General features: G+C 44.6%; 2 protein-coding genes across 11 annotated transcripts in view; both read left to right on the top strand.

Annotated features, from left to right (window-relative positions):
- The window catches only part of EP400 (E1A binding protein p400), a 48240-nt gene extending 44443 nt beyond the window's left edge, over positions 1–3797 (top strand). For all 10 annotated transcript variants that reach the window (XM_082774022.1, XM_082774023.1, XM_082774024.1 and 7 more), the window contains one exon: positions 1308–3797. In XM_082774022.1, coding sequence (XP_082630148.1) covers positions 1308–1580 — 273 coding nt within the window. In that variant the 3' untranslated portion in view covers positions 1581–3797. The remainder of the gene's footprint in view (positions 1–1307) is intronic.
- Positions 3798–3926: 129 nt separating this feature from the next.
- On the top strand, positions 3927–14278 carry NOC4L (nucleolar complex associated 4 homolog). The gene is made up of 15 exons (XM_082773783.1): positions 3927–4030; positions 4113–4254; positions 4332–4438; positions 4728–4835; positions 5353–5502; positions 6129–6228; positions 6993–7027; positions 7131–7181; positions 7740–7851; positions 8469–8529; positions 9099–9209; positions 10454–10617; positions 11083–11165; positions 12067–12180; positions 12488–14278. Exons 1-15 carry the CDS (start codon positions 3938–3940, stop codon positions 12602–12604), a joined length of 1548 nt encoding a protein of 515 aa, XP_082629909.1. The 5' UTR covers positions 3927–3937; the 3' UTR covers positions 12605–14278.
- Positions 14279–17651: the final 3373 nt, after the last annotated feature.

The following is a 17651-nucleotide window of genomic DNA, read 5'->3' as shown; positions in this document are numbered from 1 at the left end:
GACAGGCGGTTTGGTCTCCCTTCCCTTAGCTATCAGGCAGTTTGTTTAACGCTGTTTAGAACAATCTCTTTCAGACTGTTAGCAACAGGCATAATTTACACTGTTGATTGGCAAGAATGATTTAACTTTGGATGCTGGATGAGGTTATTGCCCTCAGTGCACAGAGATCTGAGCCAATCAGCTCTTAATCTGTCACAGTTTATAGTGCAGTGTTTTAGTGTGGAATAAAATCTGTGACTGTTTATCTTAAAATGATGATAAAGTGGTGTAAGCTGGCTGGTAACCACCTCAGATGTGAATGCTGCAAGGGCAAGGTAGACAGTAGGGAGTAGAAACCTAATTAGTCAACACGAGTTACTCCCTGTAGTCACTAAGAGCTCTTAGATAATTTTTCAAGGGACATTAAGGACTGGCTTTTCAGAAGTCATTGATGTTGGCATAACTCTGGGACAGTTGAAGTCCATGGTAAAAACAAACAGCTCCCCTCACACGCACGCAGTGACAGTAGGATTAGGCCCTGTGTAGTATTTTTTTTTTTTTTTTTTTTTAAACTGTGGTCTTTATATTAAGCTTCTGATGTTTGGTATGTGGCCATCTGCTGTGTTGGTGCTTCCCAGCGGGTGAGTCAATTGTTACCTGTCCCCTGGAGAAACCCTTGCAGGATCATTGGGCTTCTGCCTCTTGACAAAGGCATCTAAAGCTGCTCAGTTTTCATTACCTTTTCTTAGTAAGGAGACGTTGAGCTGCTTTCCCCCTTCCTCTGGGTAGGACAGTGAAAATTAGATTTCTGGATGAAGTTCAAACTATTCTACCTTAAATTGGTGATAGAGACTGGCAGCTGTAGTCTGAAAGTCTAATGCTGGGAAGTGGTAGGAAGCCTTAGTGGCTGTACTTACAGTCACAATATGGGTGCTTCCCCGTTTGACCCTCCATCTATCCTTCTGTTCATTTCTCTGTCCCTTCAATTCTGTAAGACTAGAATTTCCTATTTTCCAGTGTTTTTTTTTTTTTTGTTTTTAACCTTCCATATATTTTCATGTTGAATCTGCACTGAGGAGATCTGAGTTAAAGGCATCCTGGCTCTTAGTTTTAATTGTGATAAGGTTCTAGAAAATGTGACAGAACATCGTTTTGTACTAAAGCCACAGATCCTAAATTCCCAGTATCCCTCCCAGTCTTTCTGCTTTGTCCAAGATGCTTGTCAGTCAAGAGAGCAAACACCTCCTTCCGTAGAACAGAAATTTAAAGAGCGCTGCTTAAGACTGAAGTATTATTTTGTAACTGCCCTGTTATCCTAATGTCTACAGGTACAAGCTCAGCCCCAAACCGTGACACTTTCACAGACAACAGCAGGTCAACAGCAGGTTCAGGTGATTCCTGCAACAACTGCTACTGCTCAAGTCGTCCAGCAGAAACTGATACAACAGCAAGTTGTGACAACAGCATCTCCCCAAATTCAGGCTCCAGGTGTACAGAACCCAGCCCAGACACCAGCAACATCTGAAGCCCAGAATCAGCAAGCAAAAGTACAAATGAGGACACCTACTGTCAGATTAAAGGCACCTACTAAACCAAGTTGAACTAACAATTAAAATGCAATAACAGGGAAATGCAGCATTTTTTGTTTGCTACGCCAAGTGACAAGCTACTCCAAACACACAAATGAAGACAAACCACCTCTATTTTTTTTAACAGAAGGATTTTGCTGGTGAACGTTTGAATGTGGAAACTCTCACATAACTTCAGCATATTAGCAACTGTTTAGTGTTCAGAACCTGTACAAAGTGCATTCTGCCAGTGTTCTCTGTGCTCATTCAAACCAGATAAAGCAACCATTAGTTAGAATTAAGTTCTGCCCAGGTTCACAAAAGTAAAATGGTAAAATGCCACAAATGGCAGGAAAATCTCTCCATGTTGCATATCATAAATGGCCCATGGCAATATGCAGTTCTTTGCTATAGTTTGGATTTGCTCTCAATATCCATAGTGAAGCAAGTGCAGCTAATATAGCAAATTATTTTCCACCTGTATGAAAGCTGCATGTTGTTCTCTCTTGAGGTTAAATACCTCTGGAAGATATAACTTACATTTGAAGTGCTCCCTGAAAAGTTTAGCCACTAAATGTGAAAACCTGTAAGTATATGTAATTAAAAAAGGAAGAAAGTTTCATTGTCCATTTTTGTATGTCTTTTAAAATGTTTGTTAGTAGTTTTGTGTACAGTTTACTGAAGCACCCAACCTGTGCCCTCATTCTCATTATTTCACTTTAAGATAATGGATATTTTAGGCATGAACTGAGTAAATACTGTGTTGATAGTAGATGTGTATTAAAGTGTAGCCCCCCCGCTTTTTTTTTGTAAAAGAATTGTTTAGTGGATACAACTAAACAAATGGTCCATAGCTATTTCTCATAGGACTTCGGTCTCGGAAACTCTCCAACAGATAACATTTAATCTCTTAGTTTCATTCTGCTCTCTCAACATGTTTAAATGTTCAGTACTTTCTACTCAGCTTTCAGCTTGGGGAGGGTGGGGGACTGGGGGAAGGGGAGAATGGTGAAATTCTAAGACTAATTCTTCAATTGTGTAAAGAATAAGATCTAACTTTTGTACTATTCTTTTACTAAAGCTAATGATGAATGTATCTTCAGGTGGGTATTTTGGATGTGAATAGAGCGTGGCCTCTTCCTCCAAATCAGTTTGCCTTATTGTTATGAGAAAAAAAAAAAAAAGCAAAAAGCTGCATAGAACTGTGGGTGTTTTCTTTACTTTTCTTGCATAAAAAGAAAAACTGCAAACAGCACTGCATGAGAAATCAGAAAGCTCTCAGTGGCTTGAACAGATTTATTTTACTTTTGCCCATAATACTGCACAACGTGTAAGATTCAGACGAAATTACAACATTCCTTTTCTGAAATGGTTTTAAAATTATTTTTTCATTGTGTGATCTTTTTAGCCTTTTAAGAGGGGAGCCTGTTTAAAGGCAAGGAAGGTCTGTCTTTTGTTCTTAACCTCTGTATGTACACACCTATTGGTACCTAGCAATCCAAATGGCTTAAACAAGAAAGAATACCTGGTCAGCTCCTCTGAGTAGCCCGTTTTAAGATCACAAATGTAGACAGTGGGTCAGGCAGAGTTACTGATGTTTTTTTAAATTTTATACCGCATTTCTCCTATATCCAATTTTTCTTGGACCGTCAGGTCTGCAAATATGAGGGACAATTTTTTTTTTTTTTTTTTTTTTTTTTTTTTTTCTTTCTCTCCTTCTCTTTCTCAGCTTGTACATGAAGTATTCCCCTGACCCTGCCCGATGTTTTGTGCCATTGCCTAAACTTTATTACTCGCTGGAAAGCCAGCAGTGTTGGCGATGGGGTAGTGTAACGCAAAGTAAATGCAATGGTAGCAGCTGGCCGATGCCGCGTACAGTGCAGTGCTCATGCAGAAACACTGCACGCCTCGCCCCCATTTTACTTTTAAAAGTTTAGCTCCTATTAGGTGCATGAAGGCGTGGGGGGGAGCACTACAGCAGTGGAAGAGCTGTTGACTGCATCATTGAGCTGCTCTGATTTGGTGTCTAAAGAGGCAATTATTTCTTGTTTAGGTCTGTTAACGAAGATAAAAATCGCTTATTTTTCCCCCTTTCTGTGTGTCTTTCTCCCAGGCGTGCGTTAGGAAGTCAACCTGTACATAACTTCTGAACATAAGCATTTGTACTTGATCCAGTAGGGTTGTAAGGAGTAGTGATGTATCCTACCTGAAGGTGTAATAAAGTGTACATTTTTATAACCCGCCCGTGTCCTCGCCTCACTGACACTGGAGGGGGGGGGTTCCCTTGCGGGCGGAGCGGCGGGGCCGGGCTCCTCCTCCTCCTCCTCCTCCTCCTCCTCCTCTTCCTCCTCCTCTTCCTCCCGGCCCTTCCGCCGGCGTGGTGCCGCAGCATGGCGCAGCCCGGGCTGGCCGCCTGCCTGGAGGCCGTGCTGGGCAGCCGCGGCAACGCCAACCGCGTCTACGAGCTGCTGGAGCGGCTGGCGGTGCGGGACGGGGCTGGGGGGGGCGGCGGGGGGCCGGCGCCACGGCTCCTCACAGCCCCTCACGGCCCCGCTCTGTCTCCAGGCAGCGGCGGCGGAGGAGGAGGAGGAGGATGTGGAGGAGGTCCTCGGAGCCCTCAGGGCCTGCGGCCGGCTCTTCGGGGCGCTGCTGGAGCGGGGGGAGCTCTTCGTGGGCCGCCTGCCCGCCGAGGAGGCGGCGCTGGCCGGTGAGTGAGGGCCGGGGGGGGCGGCGGGGCGCGGCCCGAGGCGCTGAGCCCCCAGCCCCGCGCCCTCCCCTCCGCAGGTGGAGGCAGCGCCGAGGAGAAGTACAGGGTGTGGATGCGGCACCGCTACAACGACTGCGTGGGCTGGCTGGGGGAGCTGATGGGCCACGGCGCCTTCCAGGTCAAGGTCGGTGAGCCTGGGTCGGAGGTACTGCGTTACCGGGGGGCCGGTTGTGGTGCAGGAGCAGTCATCGCCCTAATACTGAAGTGTCCGAGAATAGTAAATGACGCTGAATAGTAAGACATTGCTGGTGCTCCAACTTGCCTTTGCATACCCATCTCCTAGAAAGTTTCTCAGTAACAAACGTCCTACTTCATTCTTCCTGCTTTCCTACAGACCTAGAAGCAGCCTCCTTTGCGTCTGCCCACCGCTGTCCTTGCTGAAATGTTTTGGTTTTTTTTCTTCTTTTTTGAAGGAATTGTCGCTCTGCACTCTGATGAAGTTTGTTGAGTTGGAGGCAGAATATCCCTTGGTCAAAGTGGAGTGGAAGGGGAGTTTCACTTTTCCTCGTGAACTTTTAAAGGTCAGTTGTAGAGCTGAGGAGTTCCTGCTGTCAGGTACCTGGTGGCGTGCACACCCTGTTGCGTTTGAGTCCTCCCGAACAAAAGTTTCAGACCAGGAGATGTGATAGGGACAGGAGAGATGATGCTAGAGAGGTGGCACCAAGTGTTAGGGCCTCTAGGTGAGGTGACCTGTGCAGGTGTGGGAGCAGCTCCTTGGGCAGGAACAAGCTGAATACTTGGGTGCTTCTGAGCTATCAGTGGTCTTTTTTTTTTATTCCTTGTCTCGCTTGCGAGCAGTTGTGGGAGATGAGGGGGAAGGTGCTGCCCCTGGTTCAGTCACTGTGTCACTTTGAAGTGACATCTGCAATGTGAGGGACTTGTCTCAGAGGTCAGGAGATGGGCCCTTGCTCTGGGACAAGCAGACAGCGCTGCTAGCTGCCCTTCAGAGAGGCAGGGGTTGCCTCCAGCCATCGCAGCTGTCTGCTCCAGTACTGTAAGAAACTGACTTGTTGCTTTTCTTTATAAACCTTTTGCTAGGTGGTTGTTGATGGCCTAATTCCCTTAAACGAGGATGCATCACTTCTGATCTCTCGCTTCCAAGAGTACATGGAGTACGACGACATTCGGTACTTTGTCATGAAGGCCGTCACGGAGAGTATTGGGCAAGTCATGCAGAAGACAAAAGAGGTAAAGACCCTAACCTTACTCTTGAGGTGGGTCTGGATGAACACTTGCTCTGAAGTCCATACTTGTACCTTGTGTGCAAATCAGGGAGGGACTATTGGTATATGGGAAGACTTCAGAAGCAGGAGTAAGTGTGCTTATTTGAAGGCACTGATTTTTTTTTGTGCTTTCAGTGTATGTCAATTATGCATAAGACAATTTTCAGTCTAAAATCGGAGGTCGCTTAAGACAGATCTGTTGTTCTTGCAAAACCTCATGCTTTGGGCTCTAGTTCCTGTTTTACCCAAATCTCTACAGCTTGAGTGGCACAAGTGAAGGTTACTTACTCAGATGAGTAATGCTCCAGGAAAGAATAGCAGTGCAGAGCTATTGTGTGGTTCATGCATCAGTGTTTTTCCTTTCAATTTTCTTTTCTAAATAAATTTCCTTTCTTTCCTAAATATTTTTTTTTCCTAAATAAATCCTAAATACATTTTCTTAAAAATTTTTCTCTCCTAAATAAATTTTCTTTCCTAAATAAATTTCCCAGTGTTTGGGAATAGGACACTGTGGAAGTCCAGTATGACTTACCATCTTTTGTCGACCTTACTTCAAGTTTGATTCTATGTTTTTTTTTTTTTTTTTCTTAGAGGCCACTGCCGTTTTACCAGCAGAACGTATTTTCCCTCATTTCTCCCATTAATATGCCGAACAAAGAGCTTGACTTGGTCAAATTTATGGTGAAGCAAGGTTAGTAAACTCCACGTAACGATCTGCATATGAAAAGGAAAATCGTGTTTAACATTTTTATTGTGTAAAGACTTTGCTAGTGTTTGCTAATGGGAAATGCCTGCTTATGTGATCACAGAGATTCTAAAAAGTATTAAAAAATCCCCGTTCCCCAGTTTACAGTGGGGTCTGTCACAACTTTGTGAACAAGGAGTTCATGGCAAACTTTTAGATCCCCTGTTTTAGGGAATGTTACCTTTTCCTCTTGCTCCTAGTGTTGTCCTAACAATTGGAAAAGGAATGTTCCTAGTGTAGGGAAAAGGGCTGCTTCTGGAGCTGATTGTGATGCTTTCGAGTTGGAGTAGGAACATTTTTAACTGAGTTCTAATGTGTCCCAGCCCATTTGGTAGTGGAAAATCTGAAGGTCAAACATATGCCTTTATGAACTCATGGGAATGCTTATCATCATCACTGCTAAATTCAGAGGAATTAAATTTTATGATTTTTTAGTGTTTTTGTATTAGACTGCAGGAGGAGGAGAAAACTCATTTAATTCCAGTTCGTCCAATTATGCTTAGGGAACAGTTTGACTAATAGGATGCAAATTTACCTAGAAATAAGTTTGCTCCTCTATCTAAGTGGACATTCAATCTTAGGTGGGTATTTTTAATAACTAAGGTGAGAATTTTCAAAGGGCTAAGTAAAACAAGAGTAATCTTTTTTTTTTTTTTTTTTTTTTAAACATACATTTCAAATTCCGTGTCTCTTTTTGCCTTTCTTCTTAGATAACCGAGAGGAATGGAAAGTATCGAAGCTGCAGGTAACTGTTCATTTGGTGCTTCAGAGTTGAACTTTCATCTAATGAAAGCAGAGCTTTACCTACACCAGTGTGTTTAGCTCACTGTTTGCAATTCTGTTTTCAGGCACACAAGCAGGCGTTTGAAAGAATGTGGCTCAGTTTCCTGAAGCACAAAGTGAGTGTTACTTCTTTCGCTGATCTGTATTGTTTTCCAGTTGCTAATCCTTAGAGGCTGTGGCTATCCTTGCCTGGAGCTCCTGGTAGGACTTCACTGTGCTTTCAGCGTTAGATGAGAGCAGCCCAGCCACCATCTCTGCTGGATTGCTCTCCTGCCAAAGAAACATGACCCCGTGTACGATCCCTTTCTTCCTGCTCTCAGTCTTTTTCTCCTCTTTAAACAAATCTGTCCATAACAAGTGACCTGCAGCATAACAACCTGTGTTTGCAAGTTGAAGGTTCCCCAGCCTTTGTGCTAGCGACTTCCCCCCATGCACACTTTTTTCTCTGAGCTGTGATGACAGTTTAGTTGTGAGGACCCACTGCTCTGAATTAACCTAATTGTCAGATGTCACTTGTAAACTCTCCCATTTGGGAACTGTTGCCACAAGCCATTCTGTTCTGTCCTGGCACGTTCACTTTTGCTCGTGTGTTGCCTTTTTGAGCCGTGTGTTGCTGTTGCTCTTGGAGTTCTCCTTGCAAAGGTTGTTTGACTGTATTGTTTTGTCCTTCACAGCTACCCACTGGCCTTTACAAAAAAGTGCTAGTCATTTTGCATGATTCCATCCTTCCTTATATGAACGAACCCACTCTCATGATAGACTTCTTGACGGTGGCCTATGGCATAGGTGAGTGAAAACAGTTTTTTTTTTTTTAATCTTTTGTGGGGCTCTGCAGCGTGGTACGTACAGACTTCAAAGGGCTGCTGGACACAACACCACAGTCTGGATGAAGCAGATGTGCTTTGGCTGGAACGAAGCTTAGAAACTAGGGTGAAATGTATTGTCCTCTCACAGTGAGATGTTACCTGCATTTGTCTGTGTTTTTGCTCCTTGTGTGTTAGAAAAATTATATTTAAGGACCTGAAAAACGTTGAGTACTGGAGTGATTTCCTTTAAACACAGAGTTCAGTCAGCACTGCTGATACCTGGACTGTATCCAGACACAGGACATGCAGTTTCCTACAGGAATGGTGCTTCTGAGGAGAACTTTGCCTTCCTGGTGTGGCTTTCTAGGGGGATTAGAGCAGCATCTTTGTTCTCATCTACAGCTTAATCTTTGCTAGTAATTTGTGAGCCTTTGGAAGGTTTTAGATGAGCTTCTCTCACCTGACAGCCATCACACTAGCTGTAATTTTGGGTGCTCTTAATTATGTGTTCCTTCTGGGAAGGTTTTGTAATAGCAACAGGTTGCAGATGATAAAGTGATTGATTTATTGTGTTGATACCTGCCTGCTTTCTTACAGGTGGAGCAATTAGTCTTCTGGCCTTAAATGGATTATTTATTCTGATTCATCAGCATAATCTGTAAGTAAAAAGAACATATTGTGTAAAGGGCCATGGGTCTTGTATTTTTATCTTGTGCAGAAGAGACTAAAAAGAATTCTCCACATCTTCAGGCTTTAAAATTCCCCCACAAGAAAGCCAAGCCCTGCACGAGAGGCTCAGCTATTTGGATGCTGAGCTGTTTTGATAGTCTGACTTTTTTTTTTGTCAGCTGAGCCTAAATATCCTCTTCTCCAGACTGTGGTTGCTCAGCACTTGAAAATTGATTTCCACTGATCTGATTACATAGTGAAACTGTAGTCTTCGGTGTGCCTTTCACTGGATCCTGTACCACTTGCAATCAGTGGACATAGCTTCACATCTCCAGGATGGCTAGGCACTGTAACAGCCAGAAATTCACCTTACAGCCTGATTTCAAGTCGTGGTTCTGGAGGTAAACCAAAGAAAGCTAAACATGCCCCCACAGCACAGCAGTGGCCTGGAGCAATTTATGATGAAAGCATAGAAAAACGATTTAGACTCAGTGTAGTCCATTGTATGTCACTAATCAGCAAAGGATGTTGACTTTTTTCTTTTTGCCTTTTTAACAGAGAATACCCTGACTTTTACAAAAAGCTGTACAGTCTTTTAGACCCTTCTATATATCATGTGAAGTACCGAGCCCGCTTCTTCCATTTGCTTGATCTGTTTTTGTCTTCATCGTAAGTAAAAACTTTATTATATACGTTCACATATTATACTCCTGCTTTTCTGTTGGCTAGTGTTTGTTCTTGAACAGTCCCCTGCACCTGGATTTAGTGTATTCAGTGTGCCCGCTGAATTAAACTCTTATTGAGAAAACTGAATCCGAGAGTGTTATGTAATCTTTCAGGCACTGTTTTTGAAGATTTGCCACACATCCATCTAGTTCCAGAAAGTAAAAATGCAGTTAGTTATCTGAGTTTGATCTGCAAATCATTATGGATGTATTTTGATCTATATTCCAGCTTGGCTGAAAGTGATTTTTCTCTCCATCTTTATGAATATGGAAAAGTAACATTTGCAGGCTTTTTATAGACATGGTATCATAAAGCTGTTGATAAATTGATGACCTTTTGCAGACATATAACATTGAAATATAAAGTGTTTGACAGTCTGTCTTGATGCTGTCAATTCATTGTGCACAGGAGAGAAACTAGATAAGCAGCTGGTCATGTAGTTGCCATCATATGTTACAAAATAAAACCAAGAAAATGCTTTACAGTTCAGCACTCGGCATTAATATCAACCCCGGTTGTATTCATACTGTACTTTGGAGAGAGTGACAAGATGTGACAGATGTTGTACCTTGGGGTGACTCTGTTGAGCCTCGCAGGTGTAGTGAGCCCTAGGGCTGAAGGCTGAGTGGCTGAAAATTGTCATCTTTTATCCCAGATCTTCTGACCTGCAAAAAGTGCCTAGATGGGCAGATTGCTGTTAGAAATTTGCATTTTTACCATAAAAGAGCTATCCTGCATGTTTACATTACAGCAGCTTTATGTTCCATTAACAGCTGCACTGCTTGCTTTAGTCCTGGAAGTAAATTTAACACCATGGCATGTGTATTAATTAAACCCACAAAGCTGCATTAGAAGAATATAATTAAGGTTGCCTGGCCAAGCGCTCAGAAGTTTGTAAAATGACTGAATAAAGATTGCAGTATGGATGACTGTGGAAGAGAGCTGTGCTTGGATACAGCAAGTGTTTGGAGTGGTGCCATGCATCTGGATTGAATCACAAAATGATTTGAGATTAGTCATGCACTGAATGGAAATACCCCCAGGTTTGTTCCAGACAGCACTCCATAGTCCAGAAAGCTAAAGAACCCCACTGATCCTTAGCTTGACATGCTGTTTGGGTTGATGAGTCTGCTGGCTTGCTTGCTGGGACTTGTCCATGCTGGTTTCTTCTGTTTCCCTTCCAACAGCCACCTGCCAGCGTACCTGGTAGCAGCCTTTATAAAGCGCCTCTCCCGGCTGGCCCTCACTGCTCCTCCCGAGGCTCTGCTCATGGTCATTCCCTTCATCTGCAATCTCTTTCGGAGGCACCCTGCATGCAAAGTGCTGGTGCACAGACCTAATGGGCCGGGAGGTAAGGGGCAAGGTGGGCGGGGGAGTTTTGGGGCTCTGAGCTTGTCTTGTTCACTTCAAGGCTATAATAAAGAAATTAGAAACGAGACTGAACGCAGAAACCAGACACCTCTTCAATTGCAGTCTGTAGGTTTTTTTGTGTAGGCAGTCCTACTGGGGCCTCAGCAATCTCCCGAGTTTTTCTTCCTCTGTCCGTGGTTTAATTACCCAGTGTTGAATGACAGTAGTGGCAGATCAAGGTTGCCTGAGATGCCCTTGCTTCAGACCATTCTAGTTCTTTGTGCCTTTAGAAGTAATACGATTCTGTAGCACTGCAAACAGTGAGATTAAGGTCGTACTGTGGTATGTCAGCATGTTCCTGGATCCTAAACATGCTGGGAAGGTGCAGCACTGCTCTGGGTCTCTGTGTTCCCTTTGGCATCATGGGCATCACACAGGAGGTATTTAGCTCTGTTTCTTTCCTTAGATTTGTCAGAAGATCCATATATTATGGAACAGGAGGAGCCGTCTGAGAGCAGGGCTTTGGAGAGCTCCCTCTGGGAGCTTCAGGTATGTCAGCTAACGGGGCACGTCTGTGTATGGTGTGGGCTTCTTCCACCCTTGTTGCTTTTTCATGACACCTTGGCAGTCGGCAGTAACACTTATAAGAACCTGCTGACACACATCTTGTAAATGAGATGACTTCTGGCCACTCTTTTACTCTCCATCCTTTTCTATCCTTGCATAAGAGGCGAAGGATTTCACACACATGAGAACTAGTGTGTCCTAATTAATAGGTGACTTGTGAGTGCACGTCTGACCATGCAGCTGAAAAGCATGCGGTTAACAGCTGAAACAAGACTTAATAGCTGCAAATGTATAAGACTTTATTTGCTTTGGAGGGGAAAAAAGAACTTACTGAGCATTGATGGAAATTAATTGGGTACACCTAGGTCATCCTGTAGAAATGGCTTTAAAAATGCTAGAGAAGATTATAATGTTCACCTTTCACCTGGATCATTTGTAGGATGGCGTATGAAGGCTGAAATCGGGTAAATTACTGCTGCTGACTCTAAACCTTAATGGCAGGATTATCACTTTCCATTTAAATGTTACAGGGGTTTTGTGTGAGGGTCTGCTAGAAGAATGTTGCTTGGGAGCAGGAAGCTCAGATGCAGCATTAGGGTTATGGGAGGTGGCAAAATTGGGGTGTGCATTGTAGGCACGGTCTGTGGAGGAATCCATCTGTCTGGACATGAACCAGGGGAAAGGGGCCGTTAGCGTGTTTGAAGCATGGCTAAAATGAGAATTTCTTGAAGCTTTGTATTAACGCAGTACAGTAAACTTGCCTCTTTTGTCCGAGTTTGATGTTTGCTGACTACCAAAGGGTTAGATACCTGTGTGGGAAGCCAGATGGATTTGTGTTACCCTGTTCTCATTAGACCGTCTCCTATTTGTCTTGCTTTTGCAGTCTCTACAAAACCATTATCACCCAGATGTGGCCAAGGCAGCTGCTATCCTGAACCTGTCGCTGTCTGAAATAGAGGATGACATATCAGGGCTCTTGGAGCTCTCAGCTTCTGAGGTAGCATTGCTGGGCCTTTGTGAGTGATTGTAATAAGAGGAAGGGGATCTGCTTACTGAATGCAGTAGTCGTGCCCTGCTCATCAGCCTTTGTGGGGAGAGAGCTAGGCCAGCTTTTGGTTACACAGAGCCTGAGAAAAAGGGAAAATGTCTGTTAAATGGTGGAGCATGAGGTAGCAATGATGGCAGGACTCGCTTTTAAATAGAAGGTATAGCAATGAACCTTTTAAGATGTTAGAGTGAGCACTGGTATTAGCAAGGGTGAAGAGCTTGTACTGAATTTTTGCTAATGTCTTCTCTTTCTGTAGCTTTTTGATAAAGAAGTAAAGAAATCAGCTGCTACTGTGCCCCTGGAGTTCGAGCAAGTACGAGGTTTGTTTGGGAAGAAAAATGATATTTTTGCCGAGCACTTCAGTTTAGATTGACATGATCTCTTATCATATTTATCTGCATCAACTGACTGATCTTAGGGACATGCACAAAGCTCACCTGCTGTGCTGGACAATTCTGCCTTTGAAATATCTCACAGTGGTGAAAGCTGGAGTGCTTTGGTGACCTTTGCCAGTACCCATGGATGGGCTTTCCTTTGTTTCTCGTTTCTCAAGCTTACATACTGCTGCCTGGTACTTGGGAGGAATTTTCCCCCAGAGCAAAGTTTTCTGGACTTGTTCATTGTTGGAATTGAAGCCCTTTTCTACAGAGTTGCTGGTACTGGCTGATGGCTGAGATCAGTGACTGCATCAACAGACCACCTTGCTGCCATTCTGGGAACTGAGGGGAAGTGTGGTTTCTGAATATTGGTTTTATTTTTCAGATGTGTTAATTTTATACAAGAGCAGACAACTTGTTTGTAACAGTTACCTCTGTACAACACTTGATCATAGTCTAATTATAAATTTTTATATATTTTTTAAAATTCACTTTTTCAGAGAAATGTTTAGCTTCCATGTGCTAACCCATGTTTGTGGCACTGAAATCTCAGGTTCGTCAGAAACAACTTACAGATGATGCTCTGTAATTCCATTACGTCATGTTGCTAATGTGCCTTCATGTATGTCCATCTCATGCTGTAAAGTTGCTTAATTCAAAATGCTCATGAGCTTTGGAAATAAACATAATCTTGGTGACTACTGTAGCTAGGGAGGCTAACTGATGTGCAGTGCAAAGTATGTCTAATCCTTGATCTTTGCTACAGAATGATAAGCAGCTTAATGCAGTTTTGCTTGTAACCTGCAAGCATTGCAGGAGCTGTGGCCAGTGTGTATGCAGGTGCTAATTAAGTTTTAGCTAGCCCACTGATACTAGGTGCCTTTGTTGATTTGGATTTCTCATACAGTTCCAGAAGTCATGCAGAAATTCCTTCTGATAGTGTTTTCCCAGGTGCTAAGTGCTCTGCCTTGGTTTGAGATAAATTCCTTGTTAAGAATGCAGATGCACTCACTTGGGACTCTTTTCCTAATTATTTTCATTATTTCCTAATATTTTCAAATATTTTCTAGTTATTTTCATATTGTTGTCTCATTAGACTTCAGCTCTGCTTACAATGTTTTGAAATCATATTTTGTGGAGGACAAAAATACCGTTCAGAAAGTAGAGATTAAGAAAGCTAATTTCTGGCAGCCAGACTTGATTAAGGTACCTGCAGTTTTTCTTGATTTAGAGCCACTGTGTTTTGTTTTCTTCATGCTATCCAAATGATGGGCGTGTCCTCAGAATATAGAACTCTACACCTTTTCTCTGGTACTTTTGAATTTAGGTGAGGTGCTTTGAGGATCTTTTAAAAAGAAATCTCTTCTCTTGTGAAGAAGCAAGACTGCTTCCTCCCTGGCCAGCCTGCTTTTCCTCTTTCTTTCATTTCTGCTATCTGTGGTAGGAAGGCAGAGTGGCTGAAATGATAATTTACAGCTCGAGATGCTTCAGCTCATGTTCACCCAAGCCTCATGTTTCAGCTCTAAAACGTGTCTCCTTATATCATGTGTATGTTGTATGTCTTTATTACATAAATTGCTATGATGCTACAGTAATGCGTACCTCATGACCGCCTTGAAAAGATGTGTATTGCCATTCAAACGAAATCACGTACTGTGGAAATACCTTTATATTGAATACCTTTCTCTGCGTCTCTTTGTTTTACTTGGGTTGACTCAGGTATGTCTGAAATTGCTGATGGGCAATGTCATTCGTATCTTACACAGTATTGACACTCCAGGAGTGTTAGGATTCTCATTTAATATGCAAATGTTAAACCACGGGGGCATGGGGTAGACAAGGTCTTGTGGTGCTGAAAATGAGGGAGTTTACTTGACTGACCTCCACCTAGATTTGACCCCATTCACTAGAACTCTTTGGTCCCGGCTATCCAGCCAGTTTCTAACCCAACGAAGTGTACGCAAGTCAAAGACACAAGCAGCCTGTGTCTTGAGGAGAATGTTGTGGGGACCGGTGTCAAAAGCCTTGCTGAAGTCTCAAGGTAGACCACATCCACAGCCTTTCCCTCATCCACCCAGCGCGTCACTTTGTCATAGAAGGAGATCAGGTTCGTCAAGCAGGACCTGCCTTTCATAAACCCATGCTGACTGGGCCTGATCGCCTGCTTGCCCTGCAAGTGCTGCGTGATGACTCTCAAGATAATCTGCTCCACGAGCTTCCCTGGCACTGAGGTCAAACTGACAGGCCTATAGTTTCCTGGGTCAGTCCTCCGGCCCTTCTTGTGGATGGGCGTCACGTTTGCGAGCCGCCAGTCAACTGGGACCTCCCCCAATAGCCAGGACTGCTGATAAATGATGGTAAGCGGCTTGGCCAGCTCTTCCACCAGCTCTCTCAGTACCCTTGGGTGGATCCCATCCGGCCCCATCAACTTGCGCACATCCAAGTGCCGTACCAGGTCACCAACCATTTCTTCGTGGATAGTGAGGGCCACATCCTGCTCCCCATCCCCTTCCACCAGCTCAGGGTACTGGGTATCCAGAGAACAACTGGTATTGCCGCTAAAGACTGAGGCAAAGAAGGCATTAAGCACCTCCGCCTTTTCCTCATCTCTTGTAACTAAGTTTCCCCCCGCATCCAGTAAAGGCTGGAGATTCTCCTTAGTCCTCCATTTTGCGTTGATGTATTTGTAAAAACATTTTTTGTTATCTTTAATGGCAGTAGCCAGATTGAGCTCCAGATGAGCTTTGACCTTTCTAATTATGTCCCTGCATAGTCTCGCAACATCCTTATAGTCCTCCCAAGTGGCCCGCCCTCTTTTCCAAAGATTATAAACCCTCTGTTTTCTCCTAAACTCAAGCCACAATTCTCTGTTGAGCCAGGCTGGTCTTCCCTGCTGGCTCATCTTTGGGCACGTGGGGACAGACCGTTCCTGCGCCATTAAGATTTCCCTCTTGAAGAGCGCCCAGCCTTCCTGGACCCCTCTGCCCTTCAGAACCGCCTCCCAAGGGACTCTGCCAACCAGTGTCCTGAGCAGCTCAAAGTCAGCCCTCCGGAAGTCCAAGACTGTGGTTTTACTGGTCCCCTTCCTAGCTTCTCCAAGAATGGAGAACTCTACCATTTTGTGGTCGCTCTGCCCGAGACAATTTCCAACCACCACATCTCCCACCAGTCCTTCTCTGTCTGTGAAGAGGTCTAGGGGGGCACCTCCCCTGGTAGGCTCACTAATCAGCTGCATTAGGAAACTATCTTCCACGCTCTCCAGAAATCTCCTAGACTGCTTTCTCTGGGCTGTGTTGTGCTTCCAGGATATATCTGGGAAGTTGAAGTCCCACCTGAGAACAAGCACTGATGATTTCGCAACTTCTGTCAGCTGCCTGTAGAATTCCTCATCCGTCTCCTCATCCTGGTTCGGCGGTCTATAACAGACTCCCACCAGGATGCTTGCCTTGTTGGCCTTCCTGCTGATCCTAACCCATAGGAACTCAACCTTGTCATTCCCAGCCTCAAGTTCTACAACATCAAAACTCTCTCTGATAGAGAGAGCCATACCACCGCCCCTTCCATGCTGCCTGTCCCTTCTGAGGAGCCTATAGCCAGTCATTGCAGCACTCTAGTTATGAGAGTGGTCCCACCACATTTCCATGATGGCAACCAAGTCATAGCCTGCCTGCCGCGCGATGGCTTCCAGCTCCTCCTGTTTGTTACCCATGCTGCGTGCATTGGTGTAGATGCACTTCAGCTGGGCCATTGCCTTCTCTCCCAGCCTTGCCATTGTTCCCCCGGCACATCTCTAACAAGCCTTGTTTCAGCCCCGTCCCCCTTCTTACCTAGTTTAAAGCCCTCTCAATGAGCCCCGCCAGCTCCGGGCCCAGGATGTTTTCCCCTTAGAGATAGGGACCCATATGCAGCCATCAGGCCGAATGAAGCACCCCTTTGTCAAAAAAGAAAACAAAACACAAAATTTCTGTGTTGGCACCAGCCTCTGAGCCACGTGTTTATCAGGTGGGCTTTCCGTGTCCTCTCTGTACCCCTCCCTGCCACCGCAGGGATGGACAAAAACACCACCTGTACTCCCACTCCATCCACTACCCATCCCAGTCCCCTAAAGTCCCATTTGATGGTCTTCAGGCTTCTCTTTTCAATGTCATCACTGCCAGCCTGGACTATTAAAAGAGGATAACAGTCAGAGGGGCAAACCAGGTTGGCCCTGCCTGTCTGATCCCCCGCTCCGCTGCAGAACGCGTCTGCCCCAGAGCCGATCGCCTCAGCAAGATGCTACTGGAAACGGGGGCTTTTGCTCTTTCCCTGGAGGAGGATGGGGAAGGCACCTGCCTCTTTACCATTTCATCAGCTGTGGATCCTGTGTACTGTTCTGCAGTGAACAGACACTTGGTTGGCATATGATGTGATTTATTTTTCCTTCATGCGTTCCCAGTGCTGTGCATGTTGGCTGTCAAAGTTTCCACCAATGTCAAGATGGAGGGTTAGGCTAACGCGATGTGTTTTCAGATGTATTAGCATACCTCAGTGCTGAATTAGAAATGCCATTAGCATGTTTATTTAAAGTTTGTGCAACTAGCCTGGTGTGCATTAAGTATTATGTGGTGATGCCTAGCAGTCCCAGGCAAAGCCCTGCTGTGCTCGGTGCTGTGCAGGCAGGAGCCACGGTCCTTGCTCATGGGAGTTTCTAGCTTAAAGCCCGGGTGCTCTTTAGAGGAGCCTTGAAGGTCTTCCCAGGACTTCACCCCCAATCTCTGATGCTGTGCTTGCCTTAGCAGCATCCTTAAACCTGCTCGTAGGTGGAGATAGCTTTAAGCCCCTGCCTGCCCTTGGAAAAACATTCCACCTGGTCTTTCATCAAGCTTTTATCTTTAAACTTTCACCCTCTTCCCTTCAATAGGAGGCATCAAGAAAAAAATCAGCAGTTATAAATATTAAAAGTTTCATCTGCACTGAGTGAACAACCCTTATCAGGCTGCACACCCGCTGCTGCCGCTGCTCTACAGGTCTCCACAGACTGCAGATTATAGATGCTTTAATCAT

This window comes from Aythya marila (assembly GCF_965140915.1).
Source record: "Aythya marila genome assembly, chromosome: 17".
In the NCBI taxonomy this organism is placed as follows: domain Eukaryota; kingdom Metazoa; phylum Chordata; class Aves; order Anseriformes; family Anatidae; genus Aythya; species Aythya marila.
Note: the sequence above shows the minus strand (reverse complement) of the source record. Positions and strands in the feature narration are given on the sequence as shown.

Bases quoted from the DNA above. Each gene is read 5' to 3' on its own strand.
- NOC4L (XM_082773783.1), top strand. From the start codon at position 3,938: ATGGCGCAGCCCGGGCTGGCCGCCTGCCTGGAGGCCGTGCTGGGCAGC. The intron at 5,503-6,128 runs GTAAAGACCCTA...TTTTTTTCTTAG, and splicing joins TCATGCAGAAGACAAAAGAG to AGGCCACTGCCGTTTTACCA. The intron at 8,530-9,098 runs GTAAGTAAAAAG...CCTTTTTAACAG, and splicing joins CTGATTCATCAGCATAATCT to AGAATACCCTGACTTTTACA.